General features: G+C 49.7%; 3 protein-coding genes and 1 long non-coding RNA gene across 6 annotated transcripts in view; 3 read left to right on the top strand and 1 right to left on the bottom strand.

The window, feature by feature from the left end:
* Window positions 1–2767, top strand: part of slc31a1 (solute carrier family 31 member 1) — an 11091-nt gene extending 8324 nt beyond the window's left edge. For both annotated transcript variants that reach the window (XM_028005421.1, XM_028005420.1), the window contains one exon: window positions 1736–2767. In XM_028005421.1, coding sequence (XP_027861222.1) covers window positions 1736–1937 — 202 coding nt within the window. In that variant the 3' untranslated portion in view covers window positions 1938–2767. The remainder of the gene's footprint in view (window positions 1–1735) is intronic.
* On the bottom strand, window positions 2557–4060 carry LOC114136979 (uncharacterized). 2 transcript variants are annotated; one of them, XR_003593899.1, is made up of 2 exons: window positions 3921–4060; window positions 2557–3777 (listed from the first exon to the last, which is right to left on the bottom strand). It is a non-coding gene; the product is annotated as an uncharacterized LOC114136979 (long non-coding RNA). The 2 variants fall into 2 exon arrangements; XR_003593900.1 differs by having other exon boundaries at window positions 3876–4019.
* Window positions 4042–6911, top strand: slc25a46 (solute carrier family 25 member 46). The gene is made up of 8 exons (XM_028005415.1): window positions 4042–4434; window positions 4632–4674; window positions 4904–4961; window positions 5019–5096; window positions 5168–5268; window positions 5343–5399; window positions 5780–5837; window positions 5969–6911. Exons 1-8 carry the CDS (start codon window positions 4182–4184, stop codon window positions 6563–6565), a joined length of 1245 nt encoding a protein of 414 aa, XP_027861216.1. The 5' UTR covers window positions 4042–4181; the 3' UTR covers window positions 6566–6911.
* Window positions 6912–10461: 3550 nt separating this feature from the next.
* On the top strand, window positions 10462–20013 carry wdr36 (WD repeat domain 36). The gene is made up of 22 exons (XM_028005397.1): window positions 10462–10729; window positions 11072–11099; window positions 11181–11281; window positions 11363–11480; window positions 11565–11697; window positions 11773–11827; window positions 12015–12147; window positions 12428–12603; window positions 12673–12793; window positions 12860–12925; window positions 13015–13104; window positions 17010–17152; window positions 17236–17353; window positions 17421–17586; window positions 17660–17768; window positions 17863–17942; window positions 18018–18125; window positions 18200–18431; window positions 18502–18621; window positions 18707–18788; window positions 18964–19151; window positions 19238–20013. The coding sequence occupies exons 1-22, from the start codon at window positions 10583–10585 to the stop codon at window positions 19385–19387; spliced, it is 2664 nt and encodes an 887-aa protein (XP_027861198.1). The 5' UTR covers window positions 10462–10582; the 3' UTR covers window positions 19388–20013.
* The last annotated feature ends 582 nt before the right edge of the window (window positions 20014–20595 follow it).

Below are 20595 nucleotides of genomic sequence, written 5' to 3'. Positions count from 1 at the left end.
TTGAAGACCCATAACTGGTTTTTAATAAAAATATTTATATCATTAGCATAAGCAGAGACTATTAAACCTGGATTATTAAGTGGAAAACAAGGACAGTAAGGGTGGAGCGTAGTTTGTGCAAAAGGTTCAACTGTAATAGAGAACAACTGTCCAGATGTGGGACAGCTTGTCCAACGTCTCTGAACCTGGACAGGACAAGTTCATCAATCATCAACACTGTCAAAGGCTTTTTCCTGATCTAAAGAAATAATACCAACATCAATTTCATATCATTTCAAAATGTCAGTCAATTCTCTTAAAAGAAAAAGATCTTTCAGGTACACAATATGATTTATCTCTATGAAATTCAAGAATGTTGTCGTTGGAAAACACTTTAGAAAACAACTTGTGATAAACACAAAGGCCTCCAGCTCAAGTCTCCTGTTTCTGGAAGTAGGGAAAGAACAGCTTGTCTACAGGATGATGGTGAGATTCCCGTTAATGTCCTGAAGCCCCTCCCACCAGTCCTCTCCCAACAGCCTCCAAAAATGTTTGTAAAGATCTGCAGGTAAACCATCTGAACCTGGACTCTGGCCAGAAACCAGCGGTCAGTCGGTTCTTCCACTGAAACTCCAGCATCCAGAATTTGCCGACCTTGAGCGGTAAAACGCTGAGGAAGACCAAAGAGCTCCTGTTGCAGGTCTTAAAGAGGTGACTGGAAAAGGCCATGCTCCTCCCTGATGCCGGGATCAGCAGCCAGCGCTCCGTCTGGACGTCGGAGGCAAATCATCTGCTTTGGCCGGCCGACACCCTTCTCCCAATGAAGAAAGAAAGACGTTCCAGATCCTTAACTGACCCACTAAAGCCCCTTTAGCCCTTTCATGTAAAAAACAACTTCACTGATCTTTCTTTAGTTTAAGCTGATCATTATTAACGTCTGTTAATAAATTATCTTCTAACTCTTTAATCTCATTTCTCTCTAAATTCTGAACCACATTTTTAATTTTAGCTGTAGAATAACTTGTATATTATTGACAAAAACTCTTATCTGAGCCTTTCCAACCTCCCACCGATCACTTCAAGACTCGGATTATTTGGTTTCCAGTTGCCAAAAGCTACTAAAGCTTTGGCAAAAGAAAATGTCTTTAAGTAGTTTCATATTAAAATGCAAATACAATCCGCATCTAGTATTGCTTGAAAAAGGAAAATCCAAGTAAACTAGTGATGATCAGAAATGAAACGGTTGGATAATGTATTTCGAGAATGATTGGAGATATAAAGTGTGTCCAGCCGGGTTTCCTGTTGGATCCTCAGCATCCACCAAGCCCAGCTCTGCTTCGCCGAGTCAGTTCAGAAGGTGATGGAGGACGAGGTTCTGTTCCGGTTCTGTTAGAAAGCTAGTAGTGCAGCACAACACCTGCTCTCAATGGACAGCTGCCTCCTGAGCAGCCATGGTGGCCATTAGCCCCTCCCCCTTCACGTGGCTGAGATCAACGATCGCCATGGCAACGCCTGCTGTTCCAGCCAGCAGGGCGTGTGGCCACCAGAGGGCAGCACTGAGACGATTTAGATGCAATAACGCAGAAATAAAATGTACAGGATAATGTCATTCAGTTAGACCTTTAAAGACCCAACCAATGTGTTAGGAGGCGGAGCTTCTTCCAGAGTAATATGAGGTCAGCATGAAGCTCCACCCCCTGCTGCAGCAGCTTCCTGTTCTGTCCTGCTCCTAGCTAACCGCTCTCCTCCCCCCCAGGCAGCGGATGCTAAGCCACGCCCACTTCCTGCAGACGGTGCTGCACATCGTCCAGGTGGTGGTGAGCTACGTCCTGATGCTCGTCTTCATGACCTACAACGCCTACCTGTGCATCGCCGTGGCGGCCGGCGCCGGCATGGGCTACTTCCTGTTCAGCTGGCAGAAGGCGGTGGTGGTGGACATCACGGAGCACTGCCACTAGCTAGCTTCACCGTTACCGCGGTAACACCATGGTGACATCCCATCATACTGTAGGTTAGAGATTAAGTCTTCTTAGCCAATCAGAGCGCAAATTACCTGAGGATCACCTGATGTTTGTTTTAGTGCCATGGCAACCGTAGCTAGCAGGTGATTAGCAGAGCCACCAACCAATCACCAGACAGATAGATTAGCTCCACCCAGTCACATTTATTCTCTTTTTACTTCCTGTTTACATTTTTCAGATAAATATCAAGTAAATTTTTACAGTGAATCTTATTTTAAAGATAATCTTTTGATGATTTTTCTGGCGACGCCATCGGCCTTAAAGCCGCCGCCCACTGCCTTACCTGACGGCCTCCATGCTGCCTGTCGCCATGGAGACGGACAGGCCTCAGTGTTGTAGTTTTAGCCAAGTAAGGATCAATTATTGAGCTGCTGTTTTTATTACTGAGGTGGGCGGAGCTAAATGTGGACCAATGAGATTGCAGGGATGTTAGTGAGGCCTCAGTCCTGCTCAGGGAGCCTCTGATTGGCTGCTTTACCTGAAGGAGGGGAGCAGGGGGGCAAAGATGGAGGGAAAGCACATTAAAACACTAAATGTGAGGTCAAAGGTCATGTTCACCTCTGTGTTTGATGTTATTGATTAGTTTTCATCGATCAAAGTTTACTGATCAGAAGTTGACCTGTTTGGCCTCAACAGCGCCCCCTACGCCAGTTGATGAAGTGCAGAGGTTAAAGGTCGTCTGTGTGATGTTCAATGTTGTGAAGGAAACTTTTACTGTTTGAATTTAAACGTCTGCGAAGCTGGAACCAATAAACTCAATAAAGAAACAGAGTCCGTCTGTTCAGAACCGCATCGGGTCGGAACCGGCAGAATGGGTCAGAACGGATCAGAACAGGTCAGAACTTTTATAGAGTCGGGATTTCTACCGATCTTGTTTTCCTGCTTGTTTAAGGCTCAACAGCCTGATAAGGAAGGCTGTTTTTGTTCTGGTTCTGTTCCGGTTCTGTTCTGGTTGTGACGGAGATGATAATGCAAAGAGGGATTCTTCATAGAATCAAGAAAATTATGGCCGACCCTGACCGTCCTCTTCATCAGAGCGTCTTCAGTCAGAGGCTTCTTCAGGGTCACTGCAGCACAGACTGCTACAGGAGATCCAACAACTGAAGAATCTAAATGAATGAGTTACAACATTCAATTTCCCTTTGGGATTAATAAAGTATTCTTTATTTATTTAAACTTAAATTCAGGTCGACTCCCAGGAGAGACGGTTGGAAGAAGATCAAGTTCTGGAAGATATTTTCTTTTTTATTCATTTTAATGAGAAAATGATGATCAGAAAACGGGTTTTTGTAAGTCGCATTTCACGCAGGCAGATTTTGGTTCAAACTGCAAGTCCTCAGCGAGACCCGACCCGCTCAGCAGTGGAGAACAGGACCGGATCCAGAACCGGTTGGACGGTTTGAACTGTTCTGAATCGGTATCGGCTCTGAGGGAAATGATCTGGGTCAGCAGGAGGTCGGAGCGGTTCCTCTGAACCGTTCTAGTTCTTTTCTCTGTTGCTTAAAAATCAGGTTGGGTTTAAAAGAGAAAGTTCAGACAGAACCAACAGAACCACGATGATCTGGTCCAACATTCAGTCTTTATGTCAGCTAAATGAGGTTCTGGTTCTTCTGACTCGGACGGGATGAATATTAATGCTGAAAGCCAGGAAGCATTTTCCTTCCAGTTCTGCTCTGCTGTGTTCTGGTACTTCATGGAAGGTCCAGTTAACCAGATTGGAGGTTCTGGCTGGACCGTCGGAACCAGCTGTGGACCTCCATGTCAGCCTGAGGAGAATCTGGGTATAAACATGATAATTATCAGATATTAATTATAAGCATCCAGATCTACTGAAGGCAGTATGTGATGTAGCATCGATGTGCGCATGCGCATTACCACAAGGTAGGACGGATTGATGGGTAGCACAGATAGTCAGAATACCTCGCTCGGTTCCTCGGGTTAAATCCCTCTGCCGGACGGCAGGGGGCAGCACCGAGCCCTCGGTCCTCCAGCTGCCGGAACTGCAACGGTACCGAGTGTTTCCGGTGGTAGGAGCGTTTTGCAGCGGGTCAGCTCGGTTCGGTCCATCAGGTCGTTCAGGTTCTCCTTCGGTTCGAGTCCAGCCTCCCCCCCGGCTCTCGGTCCCGGTCCATGCCCGCCTCTGCGCTCTGATCCGCGGTTCTCTCTCGGTCCTTGTTCCTCATGGCCTCCAGAAGGCCGGACAGCTTCGACGGGTACGGGTTCCGGAGCGACCAGTACGGAGCCGGATACCCGGCCCGGAGCTCCGGGCCCGCCAGCGGGGTCTCCGGGGAGCTGCAGCAGCACCAGTGGGTCACCAGCCCGCCGGACATCCCGGGCAGCCGGAACCTCCACCCCGGGGAGCGGACGCCGCTGTACGAGGAGGCCGAGCCGGGGTCCCGCTGGGAGGCTCCGCATGGCGCGGGCGTTCCTCCAGGTAGGTCGGTGTTCTGGCTGGAGGGTCCGTGAACGCATCATGGCTGAACGTAGTGAGCTACGGTAAACCAGAGGTCAGGTTGCCATGGTAACCGCGCTTCAGCTGGACCGAAGGTTCCGATAGGCTCTGCTTATAAACAGTGAGAGCTGTGATGTCATTGCGATGATGTCATTTCGGGTCTCCTCTGTGTGTTTCAGAACAGCTGAACCGGTTCGCTGGGTTCGGGATCGGACTGGTCAGGTCAGAGTTCATCTTCTTCCATTGGTCGCTGTTTTTAGTCCAGAGTGAGAGTCCTGTCCATAGACCAGCTGCGGTGGCCCACAGGTTCTGGTTCTGATGGTTCAGTAGGTCCATCAGAACATTCAGTCTTTATTTAACCGGACCCCTCAGATCTGGTTCTGGAACAGAACCAGATCTGAGGAGCCGACAGCTGGACCCACTGACCCGGTGTCTCTGTGTCTGTCGGCAGTCTGTTCACGGAGAACGTCTTGGCCCATCCCTGCATCGTGTTCCGGCGCCAGTGCCAGGTATGACCTCAGGTCACATGGTGTCTGTGCTTAGCTCTGATTGGCTGTCTGTCTCAGGTCAACTACCACGGCCGCTGCTACCACCTGAGCCCGTTCAGCGCCGTCGGCGTCATGTACGCCATCACCAAGGCCCAGGTGAGCTGATCTGCTTCCTGATTGGTGGCTGAGGGACCATGTGACCAATCAGAGGCCTGCTCTGTCTGCAGGGGCCGAAGGCTCTGTGGAAGGGCATGGGCAGCACCTTCATCGTCCACGGCATCGCCCTGGGCGCCGAGGGCGTCATCAGCGAGTTCACGCCGTTACCACGGTAACCACCCAGCCCAAGCGCTGCTCAGGTTCTTCTGAGGTTCTGGTTCTGATTCTGCTGCTCTGTTCCTGCAGGGAGCTTCCTCACAGCTGGAGCTGGAAGCAGCTGGCCGGACATCTGCTGCTGAAAGGGTCGGTACTGCCGGGTCGGGCCGGGTCGGGAGGTTCTGCCGGGCCAGACTGGAGTACCAAACTGGTTCCAGTCATTAACTCTGAACACTGAACTCCAGCAGCCAATGAAATCGCTCGCAGCACCTGATTGGTCGTCTCTGTCAGAGGGAAACTGATCTCCACTGAAACTCGAGACAAAGTCCTGTAGCAGTCTGTGTTACAGCCAATTAGACGGAGCCTCTGACTGAAGACGCAGAAGCTCGTCTTTCACTGTCAGCGTTCCGTTTCGATCTGGTACCGGTTCTGACCCGGCCCGCTCCCCGGGTCCAGCCTGCTTCAGAACTCTTTGGTAGAGAAAGTTTTCACCTGTTTCACTGAGCTAGCCTGTCTGTGTCCTGCAGGCTAACCGCTGTGGTGGCGCTACCGTTCTACTGCGCTAGCCTCATCGAGACCGTCCAGGTGAGTTCTTACCTGACCCCAACCGTCACCCAGGAGACCAACGCTTCACTTCCTGTAGCAGCGGGTGGCTAAGATGTAACGGGTTGTTCAGGTCCTCTGACCTCTGACCCCATCCTGCCCTCTGTCCCCAGAGTGAGATCGTCCGGGACGAGTCGTCGTCCGGCCTGCTGGACTGCGTCCGTGAGGGTCTGACGCGGCTGCTGGGTGTCGGCGCCCCTCACAGCCGCCGCCTGCTTCCTCTCAGCTACCTGCTGCTTCCTGTGGCCGCCCACGCCATCCTGCGCTACGCGGTGGCGGCCTCCGTCCAGCGGGCGGTGCTGTGGCTGCACCAGCGCGGCGGGAAGCGGCGCCCGGTCCCGTCCGACCCGCTGGACGCCTACTTCCCGGAGCTGGCGGCGGCGTGGGCGGGATCTCTGGCTGCGGACGTGCTGCTGTTCCCTCTGGAGACGGCGTTGCACCGCCTCGGCCTGCAGGGGACGCGCACCATCATCGACGCCACGGACGGGGCAGAGGCGGCGGGGAGCGGCGGCAGCCCGCTGGTGCTGCCGGTCAACACGCAGTATGACGGCCTGGCGGACTGCCTGCACGCCATCCGGAGGAAGGAAGGCGCCGCCGGCTTCTACCGCGGCTTCGGCGCGCTGCTGGCGCAGTACTCGCTGCACGGCGCGCTGCTGGCCGCCGCCAGGACGCTGCTCAGGATCGTGCTGCTGGACGCCAAGGCCTGCTGAGGCGTCGCCATGGAGACGCCATGACCACAGCACTTTGGCTGGCTGGTAATTGGCTGATAATCTGAACGCTGGAGGTTGATCGTGTTACTGATTACATTATTTCCACATCCTCTCCTCTGATCACCATGGAAACCATTTGTTGACTTCGATTCTGTCTTCCTATTGGCTGCTGGAAAACAAACCGGATGTAAACAAGCGATCCGCCCAGCAGATTCTGTGTATAAAAGTGTAAAAAATTAAACGTTGTCTGTGAAAATGTAATTCAAATTAAATTATTCGTTGATAAATAGATACAGAATTTTCCTCCTGAACAATTTAAAATAAATAAATTGTCGTCAGGTGTTAATCTGTGAAACAAACTCTTCTTCTTCTTCTTCCATACATTTACAGTAAAGCATTCTGGGTAATTACCCAGTCAGATTGCTTATTAAACTGGGTATGACTTAATGGGGGAGGAGCCGTCAGGAGACTGATCAACCAATCAGGAGACCCCAGATAGTCTATTCTACCCAGAGACAAGCGACCAATCAGCAGCTGGATGAACCTCCAGGTGTTTCCTTCATTTTGTTGTCAGGAGCCCAGAGAGCCGCCGCGGGGTGGCGGTTCAGGGTCAGACAAGGCAGGGATGGCTTTATGCTACGTGAGGGTCAGAGGTCAGGCCTGGGTCATCAGGGAACTAAAGGTATCTTTCAAACAGGATTCGTACTGGTCATGGAAAACCTGGAAAGTCATGGAATTTGCAAATAAGGGCCAAAAAAAAATGCAGTTTTTTTCTGTGGTTCTCGTCTCGGACAATGAGGACCCGGGATTTTATTTCAAGACCAGAACCGAACTGCAGCACTAAACGTACCGATTCCAATCCGAGCCATGACGTCATTAATAATTACGTGTTTCCGCTGCCAGCCGTCGCCCCCCTTTAACTCGCACGCGGCGCTCTGAGACATGCGCAGTTTGTGTCGGAGCGGAGAAGATGTCCGACTAATCGGCGCCAATAATCGATAAGCATCATTGATTTCTCACGATGGCGGACAACGAACAGGAACGAGAAAGGAGAGCGCGACAGAGAGGTGATAGCAGGCTAGCAGGGTTTTAAAAACAGAACCAGAATTATTCAGCCTTGCGGCCCTACGGTCCACCAGAACCTGGATCTGGGTCTGGGTCTGATCTGGTGCCTGAGGTGCTACAGGAAGGACGAACTTCTTCACTAGTCACAACGGATGACCACGGATAACCGGACAGTACTGACCCTGCGCTTCGGGTAAAAACCGATGGGTTGGTGTGGGCTTACTGGGCTTACTGGGCTTACTGGGCTGAACTAGAAGCAGGGAGCTGTCAGAATGTGGTTGTTAATTTTAAAGCATCAGAACATTTTTACAGAAAATCAGATTGACTCTTCTCCAGATCTTTGAAAGCAGCTCCAGGTGGTGAGACATCCAAACAGGCTGAGTTCTCCTCCATCCACCGCGGCTGTTAACGACGCTTTAGACCGGATTTCCTGACTGGAAACTCACAGCATTCAGAAGCTACGTGGAGGCGCATCCGGGCCGTCCGGGCCGTGTTGGGCCGTCCACGGCGTCAGGCGCGGCACATTTCGAACCGTTTGCAGCGTTTGTATCTCCACATAGACGTTGAATGTAAAGCAGACGCGCAGCATTAGCCTCCAGCTAGCAGCGGCGGGAGGAAATGTCCTACTGCTACAGGGAAGGTCATGTTTGGCTGTCAGAGGGGAAACAATAACCCGGACTGTCTGAGCTTGGTGGAAATAAAGCTGATAAATACAAAGAAAGATTCAGTTGATAAAAATTGAAAGAGAATTGAGAGTTAAAAAGATATGAAGAATAAATAAACACAGTACATAGAATATGAATAGAGAACATTGTCCAGGTTTCTTCCTTAGGAATGTTCTGTTCAATAAACATATTCTGGATGTTCAAGTAGTTTAATAACTACTAAATGTATTTAATCTGTTTTACATTGATTACAGTAAATCGATCTGCGGTGCACTGATTGCAGTTTTCTGGTTGATCACTGATCTTTAAAACCCTGACCTGCTGACCTTTGCTTACTGTGACCAAACTCTGCAATATAGTGATGCAACATTCAGGAACGATCCGATTCTTCTGAACGGCTCTTTAAAATGGGTCCTGGTACAGAACCGGTCCTCGGCTCTTAGTTTTTGTAATGCTCTGTGCACGCTACAGAATCTATTATTATTCTGCTTTATTAACAATATATATTTATTTAACCATGGAATAAACCTAAAGTTGAGGGTTAGTGGTCTGTTAGCTCTACATATGTACAGTCTTGTGTTTGTGTGGTGACCGGCAGGTGGACGGGGCAGGACTCCTCTGGGCCTGTTGTTAAAATGCTTGGAGTGTTTTTCTTTTACAGTTTTGTATTTATGTATTATTGAAATTACTCATGTGTTTGCTTTCTTTTGTTTTGATTTACTAATTTTTCTTTTGCATTGCATGTTTTGTTTTTATTTTTTGGAATAATTGAAATTGTCCTCCCCTCACATGTTCCCTTTTCTTCCCAGAACCGAGTATTGGACCTGAAGCCATGTTTTTAAGAAAATTGTTGATAAAATATTGTGTACTGTTCAGTCTGTGTTCCGGTGCACCTTGTACATAACTTTTAAAAAGATCTCCCCCTGCTGGTCACTTTTGCATTACGGCTAATATGTTTTTGTTATGACATCATCATATGATTCCTAAGTTAATTGACACTTTTCAATTCATGTCTCTCTGGGCTTCATTTTCACATTTGTGTCATTTATATCCCTCTGCTTCACTTCTACATGTTCGCTGTAGTTCAGCTTGGTGAGGTTCGGTCTATGAATACTTGGGTCACGGAACCCTGCTCATATGATCTGCTGCCGCCCCCTGGTGGCTGCGAGAGACCTGAACTGCTGCTTCTCTAGAGAGAAAATAACAAAGTTAAAATAAGAGCAAATGTTGGAGCTCTTTATTCTTTAGTTCTTTATCCATTAGAATTTTGTTAGTTAATTCTTAAATTTATATTTTTTGTATTATTTACAGAGTTTATTTTCAGTTTAATAATTGTTGATTCTATTTATCTTTTGTTTAATTATTTTTCTGATTTATTTTCTCTAAGTAAGACAGGAAGTAATGTGGGTCAGTCCACTTTCTAGAAGTGCAGCAGCCTGGTAAAGGACCAGCAGGCCTGTGGGTTTTCCCAGAGCAAGAGAGGCAGCATGAGGACAAAGAAAGTTTGAACTCTGTAATTGTTTGCTGAAATAGGAAAATAAATCATCCAGAACAATCAACAAGTTTGGACATTGAACCTTCTTTTGCCTGCGTACAGAAACTGGACCCCAGAGACTCAGTAGTGGCTGGTGGAACTTTTATTGGATGTTTGGTTTGGCAAACAATCACCACTACAAGCAAATTAAAAAAACTGGAAAGTAGTAGGAGAAAGTGGTCGGTTTGTCCTCCAGCAGGCCAGAGGCGGGGAATAACTACTTGCATTTACTCACTTACATTCACTTGAGCAACTTTTATTTTGGTACTTCTACCAACATATGTTTTACTTTTACTTGAGAAATATTACTCTGAAATATCGCTGCTTTTAAAAATTAAAGCTCAAAACAAAATGAAACTGTAGAAATGAGACCTGTGGAGGATAACAGTGTCGCTGCTCTTACTGGAGGAAAACTGGATCAAAGAAAAAGTTTCAATGGGTCCCAGTCAGAGTGAGACCTCCTGTCTCTACACCAGCTTTGAGGCTAACAGCTGTTTAGCTAGTTATTCATAGCAGTAACGCTGCCTCTCATTGTTTATAGTCATAATTAACTGATTTTTATCATCACAGGGACGGAAACGTGTCCCACCGAAGGTTTTCCCCCTCAGGGCGGAACCAATGTTATGTCCTGCTGTGTTTCCAGTCGGACAGAAGTCCTCGGCGCTCCTCCATGTGTGAGCTGGGCTCGCGCTCCGCTCTCGGTTCTTCTCGGTTCTGTTTGTTTGTTTATTGTTTATTAGTGGGACTGAGAACATGCCGCGCACCGGAAGCGCCCTGTTCTCCGGGTTCCGGGTTCTAGGTCTCTACTCCAACCACGTGCCGCACGCGCTCCGGTACCACCAGAAACACCGGGAATTCTACGTGGTGACGTCAGTGGGCAAAAGCTTCCACACGTTTAACGTAAGAAAAAAGTGATGGATGCTGATTATTGGAGTTTAGTCTGATGGTGATCCGTAACTATTAGCAACCAATCAGAGGAGAGGGGTGACGTCACCGTGGGAGGATGGATGGGGGTTGAACGGTTGGATGATGGCTGGATGGATGGATGGACGGCTGGCTGAGTTGTGGATGATTGGGTGCTGGTTGGATGTTCGTCAGATGGCTAGCGATGATGTCACAGCTCACCCATCTACCTGATTGGTTGAGTTATGGTTGGATGCTGGTTGGATGTTGGTGGTTGGTTGGATGCTGGTCAGATGGATAATGATGATGTCACAGCTCACCTGTCCTGGTTTCCTGCAGGTGAGCCACCTGGGGATCGTTTCTGTCAGTGAGTATTGGAACTTTACGCTGATGATGCGGCAGATCGATTCCCTCTGATTGGCCGTGGTGTAACACTGTGGTCGCCTAGGTAACAGCCTGCCCGATGACATCACGTGCCTGGCGGCAGATCGGATGCTGGTGTTCGCCGCCAGCGGAACGACTGTCTGTGCCTTCGCCAGGAATAAAGAGGCAGGAGAACTTCCTGTTCGCCGCCGCCCGCTGCGTTCGCTTTCTGGCTCTTCATAAAGTTCTTTTTGAATCTCCGCCCAGGTGGTGATGCGTTACCATGGACACAAACAGGAAGTGCGGCTGCTGCTGCCGCTGGGCGACCATCTGGTCTCCGCCGACAGCGGTGGTGATGTCATAGTGTGGGACGTTCAGGGAGGAGGTGAGCAGAGGGGGCGGGGCTTCAGGCCTCACCTGAGCTAGTTTCCATCATGGCTTCCATCTTGGTCTGCTTTGTAACCCTCAGACATCTACCTGCGGCTGAACTTTGACCCCGGGACCTTCGACGTGTCGGCCATGATGCACCCGAGCACGTACCTGAACAAGGTGCTGCTGGGCAGCCGCCAGGGGGCGCTGCAGCTGTGGAACATCAGGACCAGGTGGGGGCACTGTTCTGCTGCTGCCACATACTGTGTTGCCATGGCGATGCTCACCGGCCTCCTTTTCCTCCTCAGTAAGCTGCTGTTCACGTTTCCCGGCTGGTCGGCGGCGGTCACCGTCCTGCAGCAGGTCAGAGGTCGGCTGCTTGATCATGATTGGTCGGTGGTCTGTGGGGGCGGGGCTTGGGTTTGGTTCTACTGAATGTAATCTGTTACTGTTTCACAGTGGCTAACACGAAGATTAGTGCTGGTCTCGTTTCTAGCTAATAAAGTTTTCTAGAGAGGTAACACTGGCAACCATCTTGCTTCCTCCCCAGAGTCCAGCAGTGGACGTGGTGGGTGTCGGCACGGCAACCGGACGCATCATCATCCACAACATCCGCCTGGATGAGACGCTGATGAGCTTCACGCAGGACTGGGGACCAATCAGCACGCTGGCTTTCAGGACAGGTAGGCTCACCTGAGCAGGTCCAGTAGCTGGTCCGTTAGCATCTGTTAGCGGGTCTGTTTGCTAACAGACACGGACCTGCTAACGCTAGCATCTGTTAGCTGGTCGGTTAGCAAGTCCGTTAGCCTCCATTAGGAGAAACATTTAGTGTCTGTTAGCGTTAGCGTCTGTTAGCATCCGTTAGAGGGTCTTTTAGCATTAGTGGGTCTGCTAGCACGTCCATTAGCACCTGCTAGCGGGTCTGTTAGCATTATCGGTTCCAGGTGTTCTGCTCTCCCCCAGACGGGCCTCCCATCATGGCGTCCGGCAGTCCACAGGGACACATTGCATTGTGGGACTTGGCGCGTCAGCAGCTGGTCGCCCAGCAGAGACACGCCCACCGAACCGCTGTTGCCGCAGCAACTTTCCTTCATGGAGAGCCGCTGCTGGTCACCAATGGAGCCGACAACGCTATAAAGGTAAAGCGACCTGAAACGACCAGTCGCTCTGTTTTGGATACTGTGACCTTTAACCTTTGTCTTCATCAGGTCTGGATATTTGACCAGGAGGGGGGCGGGGCCAGACTGCTCAGGTGCCGGCAGGGCCACAGCGCCCCGCCCACCACCATCCGTCACCATGGCAACAATGGGAAGAACATCTTGAGCGCAGGTAAGAGAACCAGCGGGTTCCCAGTCGGGTTCCTAGTCTCACCAGAGCCTCTGCTGCCCCCTGCAGGTCAGGACGGCTCCCTGCAGTCCTTCTCCACCGTCCATGAGCGTTTCAACAAGAACATGGGTCACGGTCAGTCCAGCGCCAGGAGCCGCTCCTGGTTCTCCTGGTTGCCATGGTTACAGTCCGCTGGTTCTACAGCAAAATACTTTTCTGTTCAGGATCCATCAGCAAGAAGAAAGAGAAGAAGAAGAAAAAAGGGTTGGCCTACGAAGAGCTGCGACTTCCTGCTATCACAGCGCTAGCCACAGGTGGGTTTTACATAGAAGCGAATGGTGGCTAATAGTGGCTAATAGCTTCTAATGGTAGCTAGTGGAAACTAGGGCTGAAACGATTCCTCGAGTGATTCGAGTTCACCCATCCATCTATTTTCTAACACCTTGTCTCTAGTGGGGTCAGGAGGAGCTGCTGCCTCTCCAGCTACGTTCTGGGCGAGAGGCGGGGTCACCTGGACAGGTCGCCAGTCTGTCGCAGGGCAACACAGAGACAGACAGGACAAACAACCACACACACACACACACACACCTAGGGAGAATTTAGAGAGACCAATTTACCTAACAGTCATGTTTTGGACTGTGGGAGGAAGCCGGAGAACCGGAGAGAACCCACCATGCACAGGGAGAACATGCAGAAAGACCCAGGGCCGGGAATCGAACCCAGGACCATCTTGCTGCAAGGCAACAGCTCTACCAACTGCGTCACTGTACCTCGATTATTAAAATTCCTCCAGGAAAATTGATCTGCCTCAAAGCCTCGTTATATTATATTTTATTATTTAGTGCACCGTGTTTTGGCCGGGACTTTATTTAAGCCCTCACTTCCTCCTGAGTTGTTGACGAAAGCTAAGTGTTCGCAGCATAACGTCCAATTTTCAAGTTCGGCCCGTGAAGATTTCACTGATTCATGATAATGTCCGGGTTTTTGTCGATTTTCGGGAAACCAATAAGCATCTTTAAAATGACTGGCGCCATGCCTGGAGTACGGCAGCTTTTCTCCTCCGGAGCTGCTGGTTCAGAGCGAACGGCAGGAAGAGCTGCAGGATTATTTATGCAGGTCAGCGGATAGACAGAACGCTGCAGGCTGCTGTGCTTTAGATGCGTAGCTTTCATCAAAATACCGGAAAATAAATTTCATATCATCCCGGTCGCAACAAGTGGGTGGCGAAGCGCATGGTGTTGTTTCATACCTGGTAGATGTTTCTGAGTGACGAATGCAGGAGTCAAATCCCGTCGCTAACATGAACACAAAGCTATAAATGTCTGGGCAAGGTCAGAGTTCATCTAGTAAACTGACTGAAGATGAATACAGAAACCAAAACCTAGAGTATAGACATTTTTTTATAATAGCCTGCCTCTTTATTATTACACTGAATATAGATTTCTGTATAATTTGTCTTCAGATTAACTTAGAAAGTGAGCTATTATTGTTACAAGTTAATTTTCTAGATTAAAGAAAAGTAACTTAGGGAAGCTCAAATGTGAAAAATTGGACTGATATTAATATCTGATAGTAACACTGCTGTTATGTTAGATTTAAATAATGTTTTATCTTTTTTTATCCAATTACTCAATTAATTGTAAGAATAATCACTAGATTACTCGATTGCTAAAATATTCGTTTACAACCGCCCTAGTGGCAGCTAGTGGTGGCTAATGGTGGTTAACGGTGGCTAATGGCGGTTAACGGTGGCTAATGGCGGTTAACGGTGGCTAATGGCGGTTAACGGTGGCTAATGGCGGTTAACGGTGGCTAATGGCGGTTAACGGTGGCTAATGGCGGTTAACGGTGGCTAATGGTGGTTAACGGTGGCTAATGGCGGTTAACGGTGGCTAATGGCGGTTAACGGTGGCTAATGGCGGTTAACGGTGGCTAACGGCGGTTAAAGGCGGTTAACGGTGGCTAAGGGTGGTTAACGGTGGCTAAGGGTGGCTAATGGTGGTTAACGGTGGCTAAGGGTGGCTAATGGTGGCTAATGGCGGTTAACGGTGGCTAATGGCGGTTAACGGTGGCTAATGGCGGCTAATGGCGGTTAACGGTGGCTAATGGCGGTTAACGGTGGCTAATGGCGGTTAACGGTGGCTAATGGCGGTTAACGGTGGCTAATGGCGGTTAACGGTGGCTAACGGCGGTTAAAGGCGGTTAATGGTGGCTAATGGTGGTTAACGGTGGCTAAGGGTGGCTAATGGTGGTTAACGGTGGCTAAGGGTGGCTAATGGTGGCTAATGGCGGTTAACGGTGGCTAATGGCGGTTAACGGTGGCTAATGGTGGCTAATGGCGGTTAACGGCGGTTAAAGGCGGTTAATGGCGGCTAATGGTGGTTAACGGTGGCTAAGGGTGGCTAATGGTGGTTAATGGCGGTTAAAGGCGGTTAATGGTGGCTAAGGGTGGCTAATGGCGGTTAACGGTGGCTAATGGCGGTTAACGGTGGCTAATGGCGGTTAACGGTGGCTAATGGCGGTTAACGGTGGCTAATGGTGGCTAATGGCGGTTAACGGCGGTTAAAGGCGGTTAATGGTGGCTAATGGTGGTTAACGGTGGCTAAGGGTGGCTAATGGTGGTTAACGGTGGCTAAGGGTGGCTAATGGTGGCTAATGGCGGTTAACGGTGGCTAATGGCGGTTAACGGTGGCTAATGGTGGCTAATGGCGGTTAAAGGCGGTTAATGGCGGCTAATGGTGGTTAACGGTGGCTAAGGGTGGCTAATGGTGGTTAATGGCGGTTAAAGGCGGTTAATGGTGGCTAAGGGTGGCTAATGGTGGTTAACGGTGGCTAATGGCGGTTAACGGTGGCTAATGGCGGTTAACGGTGGCTAATGGCGGTTAACGGTGGCTAATGGTGGCTAATGGCGGTTAACGGCGGTTAAAGGCGGTTAATGGTGGCTAATGGTGGTTAACGGTGGCTAAGGGTGGCTAATGGTGGTTAACGGTGGCTAAGGGTGGCTAATGGTGGCTAATGGCGGTTAACGGTGGCTAATGGCGGTTAACGGTGGCTAATGGTGGCTAATGGCGGTTAACGGTGGCTAATGGAGGTTAACGGTGGCTAAGGGTGGCTAATGGTGGTTAATGGCGGTTAAAGGCGGTTAATGGTGGCTAATGGTGGCTAAGGGTGGCTAATGGTGGTTAATGGTGGTTAATGGCGGTTAAAGGCGGTTAATGGTGGCTAATGGTGGTTAACGGTGGCTAAGGGTGGCTAATGGTGGTTAACGGTGGCTAAGGGTGGCTAATGGTGGCTAATGGCGGTTAACGGTGGCTAATGGCGGTTAACGTGGCTAATGGTGGCTAATGGCGGTTAAGGGTGGCTAATGGAGGTTAACGGTGGCTAATGGAGGTTAACGGTGGCTAAGGGTGGCTAATGGAGGTTAACGGTGGCTAAGGGTGGCTAATGGTGGTTAATGGCGGTTAAAGGCGGTTAATGGTGGCTAATGGTGGTTAACGGTGGCTAAGGGTGGCTAATGGTGGTTAATGGCGGTTAAAGGCGGTTAATGGTGGCTAATGGTGGTTAACGGTGGCTAAGGGTGGCTAATGGTGGCTAAGGGTGGCTAATGGTGGCTAATGGCGGTTAAAGGCGGTTAATGGTGGTTAACGGTGGCTAAGGGTGGCTAATGGTGGTTAACGGTGGCTAAGGGTGGCTAATGGTGGCTAATGGTGGCTAATGGCGGTTAAAGGCAGTTAATGGTGGTTAACGGTGGCTAAGGGTGGCTAATGGTGGTTAACGGTGGCTAAGGGTGGCTAATGGTGGCTAATGGCGGTTAAAGGCGGTAAATGGTGGCTAATGGCGGTTAAGGGTGGCTAATGGTGGCTAATGGCGGTTAAGGGTGGCTAATGGCGGTTAAAGGCGGTTAACGGTGGCTAATGGCGGTTAAAGGCGGTTAATGGTGGCTAATAGCGTATGCTAATGGCGGCTGGCTGTCGGGCTGCAGCAGCACAGAAATAGTCGCCAGATTTTTCACTGGTTGCTGTTTCGATAAAAAAACAAAATGTCGACGATGTGGATGAATGGAAACGTGGCTTCCACCCTCCTGATAACTCCGCCCCCTTCATCATCAACTCTGGCGGTCCTTTTGGCTCCGCCCTGTTTTTTTTTTTATTTTAGAAGGAGGTTAGTTACCATAGTTACACTTATCCTCCCTCTCTCTCGTTCGCCCCCCTCCCTCCAGCTGTCGCTCGCCAGTCGGACTGGGACGGCGTCGTGGCACTCCACCGCGGCCGCCTCGCCGCCTCCACCTGGAACTACTACAGGTGCACCATGGGAGCTCACCACCTGAAGCCTCCTGGTGTTAGGAAGAATGCTGTTGCCACGGTAACGGCGTGACATTGATACCCGCTACGTTGTGTTTATGCCCCGCCCCTGTTGGTTTACAAAATGACTTCCTGTCTTCCCAGGCTGTTGACATCACTTCCTGTGGGAACTTCGCTGTGATTGGCTCGTCCTGTGGACGTGTGGACGTCTACAACCTGCAGTCCGGTCTCCACCGTGGTTGCTATGGTGACGGGGAGAAAGGTGAGCCTGATTCGTCTGATTGGTCGGCCAAATGTCCGTCTCTTTAACCCCGCCCCCTGTCCTGCAGCGCACAGCGGCGTGGTGCGAGGCGTCGCCACGGATACGCTGAACCAGCTGACTGTCAGCTGCGGCTCTGATTGGCTGCTGAAGTTCTGGCGCTTTAAGACGAGAAAACAGGAAGTGGTTCTGAAGCTGAGCGCCGCGCCGGCGAGCCTGAGGCTTCACAGAGACAGGTGAGACAGGAACTGAGCATGCTCAGTGCGCCCGTCTGCGCCCGCTATCTGACCCGCCCCCCTGTGTCTCCAGTGGGATGGTCGCCATAGCGATGGACGACTTCACGCTGGCGGTGGTGGACATCGAAACCAGACGCATCGTCAGGAAGTTTGCTGGTCACCATGGCAACATCACTGACATGGTGGGCGGCTGCTGATCACCGATTGGTTCTGGTTGGTTCTGACCCGGTCTGACTTGCTGTCTTCTCTTGTCCTCCATCTTGGTTTCCTCCTAAGACCTTCAGCCCAGATGGCCGCTGGCTGGTTACCACGGCGATGGACTGCACCATCAGGACCTGGGACCTCCCCTCTGGCAGGTGAGCTGTGACATCATCGACTACAAGCAGGAAGCCCCGCCCTCTCGTTAATTGATGGTCTTTCTCTCTCCTCAGTCTGGTCGACTGCTTCCTGGTTGCCATGGCGCCGGTTGGCGTTTCCATGTCGCCAACCGGAGACTTCCTGGCGACAGCACATGTGGACAGTCTGGGCGTTTACCTCTGGTGTGGACCAATCACAGAGCTGGGTCTGGTTGGGTTTTGTTTCAGCCAATTACAGTCCAGCTCTTCTTCTCCAGGACCAATAGGAGCCTGTGTGGGCCGGTGGGGCTCCGCCCCCTCCCAGCTGACTACCAACCAGAGGAGGAGACGCTGCCCACCGCCGCTGCCGCCCTGATGGAACAGGAAGTGACCTCAGAGGAGCCTGATGATGCGTTCCGATCAGCTGAGCAGCTGGGGGCGGAGCTTGTGACGCTGTCGCTGATGCCTGAGTCTCGGTGGAAAAGTCTGCTGCACTTGGACGCCATCAAGGTGAGCTGGGTGGCGGCTGCTGCAGGTGAGATCAGCTGACCCCTCCCTCACCTGTTGCTGCTGCTTACAGAGGAGGAACAGACCGCTGGCGCCCCCTGCTGCTCCGCCCACCGTCCCCTTCTTTCTGCCTACACTTCCCGGTCTGACACCTCAGTTCACGTTGCCCTCGACAACCAAGGAGGACTCACAGGTAAGTCAATTGGAGGCCAGCCCCTCCCCAGCCTGTTTCTGTCACATGACCCAGGGTGTCTAAATATGGCCGTGTTTCCTGTCAGTCCAAGCTGCTGCCATGGGGTTCGCTGGCTCAGAGGTCAGAGTTCGCAGCGGCTCTGGAGTCGGCTCTGGAGTCCGGGTCATGTGAGTCCATCTTTACCCTTCAAAATAAAAGCACCATTCTAACTATTTGGTCTATTTGTATTAAATTTGAGATGTTAGTAACTAAAACTAAAAATATTTAAAAATTTCAGTTAGACTCTGCTTTTATTTTGATAATCTGTGGTGAACTTCCTGTATCCATCTTTAATGCTCCTAGTCGATGGGCCTCTGAGGCTCCTGAAGGATTGTGGGCCGGCAGGCGTTTCCGTGGAGCTCACCTGTCTGACGTCAGAAGGGGGCGGAGCCAACGACCTCCTGCTTGCCTTCATCCAGATGATTGACAGCATGCTGGCCAGTGGGCGGGACTTCGACCTGGCTCACGCTTACCTGGCTCTCTTCCTGAAGGTGAGCCAGTCGAAGCACGGCTTCGGACTTTTATTGTGAAAGAGCCCCAGATTCCTGTTTACCGGCAGCTTTGTTTTTGTTTTCAGCTCCATCTGCGCACGTTGTCTCAGGATGCTGTTGCTATGGAGACGTTGCTCCGCCTCTCCTCCAGACTGGAGTCTGGGTGGGCGGAGCTTCAAGCATCGTTCAACCAATCACTGTGTTTGCTGTCGTACACAAAGAGCGCACTGCTGTAACACACACACAGACACACACAGTTTGTACCTGAATAAAGTGTTTCCTGGTTCTGTTGCTCTGTGATCGATTGATCTGGGCTGATGAAAGTCATGTGCAGAGGTCAGAGCGCCGCGCTGATATAAACGATATTGTGAAACGAAGACAGGAGATCCAGACCATCATCATCATCGGTTCCATCTGTTGACCTTCTGTAATCAGCAGCTTCCTGCCTGGCAGGAAGTGAAACAGAAACTGATTCCATTCTTGTCTGGTTTATGGTTTAGGGATCAATTTTATGATCAATTTATTGTTTATTTATTTCTTCTGGGTCAATGCACATCACCTCCTAGTGATTAAAGCTGGTTTTTATCTGTATAACAGGATTCCTCCATGAAAAGAGAATTAATGTCTAGAAAAACATCTGGTTGCAATTTTAAAATAATAAAAATCGCTTCAGCACAAAACGTTCAGCTCCCATGAACAGCAGGAGTTTATTGGCTCCTGGTATTTAGTTTATCACTGGAGTTTTACCAGATGAGATAGAAATAATAACTTCATCTGAGCCGTAAATATCTGAAAATATGTAAATGTTTCTAGAGATGTTGAGGCTCTGATTGGTTCATTTACAATAAATTGGCTGAAGATCTTTTTGTCTGATTCCAACTCAATGTGGTTTCATATCCCTAAATCTATATTTAACAAGGTGGCTTGGATTTCTTGCTTAAATGTGATTTTGAATTAACCAAAATTAATATTTCACTGTCTAAGTTTCATAAACAAGTTTTACATTTTTGGAAAATGATATTTACCCACAATTTTACCCCACATGGATCCGTTGTGTGGAATAACAGATCGATATTAATAAATAGAAAATCTATTTTTAAAACTGACTGGTATGAAAAAGGTATTTTATTTGGTGTTTTGTTGAATCATAGAGATTTAATCTGAGCTGTTCTTGTAATGAATATGTAAAAATATGTAAATCTATTCCTGTAACTCTGATCCATCTCATCCAAAACACCTTCAGATATTCAATGTTATTTCATCTTTACCCAAAATGATAGTGAGACTGATAGAAAGGGCAATAATGTTCTGCTTGTGACGGCCTTCAAATCTAAATTATTTAATGATTACAATAATAATATCTTGATAACAACCAATCTGTCTGTTATAAAGAATTTGTTCTCCAAGTATGTAAAATGGCCGAATTCACCAAAGGTTAAAGAAA

This window comes from Xiphophorus couchianus, chromosome 21, assembly GCF_001444195.1.
Source record: "Xiphophorus couchianus chromosome 21, X_couchianus-1.0, whole genome shotgun sequence".
NCBI classification, from domain to species: domain Eukaryota; kingdom Metazoa; phylum Chordata; class Actinopteri; order Cyprinodontiformes; family Poeciliidae; genus Xiphophorus; species Xiphophorus couchianus.
The sequence above is the reverse complement of the archived record's forward strand: the minus strand, read 5'-3'. Positions and strand labels throughout refer to the sequence as shown.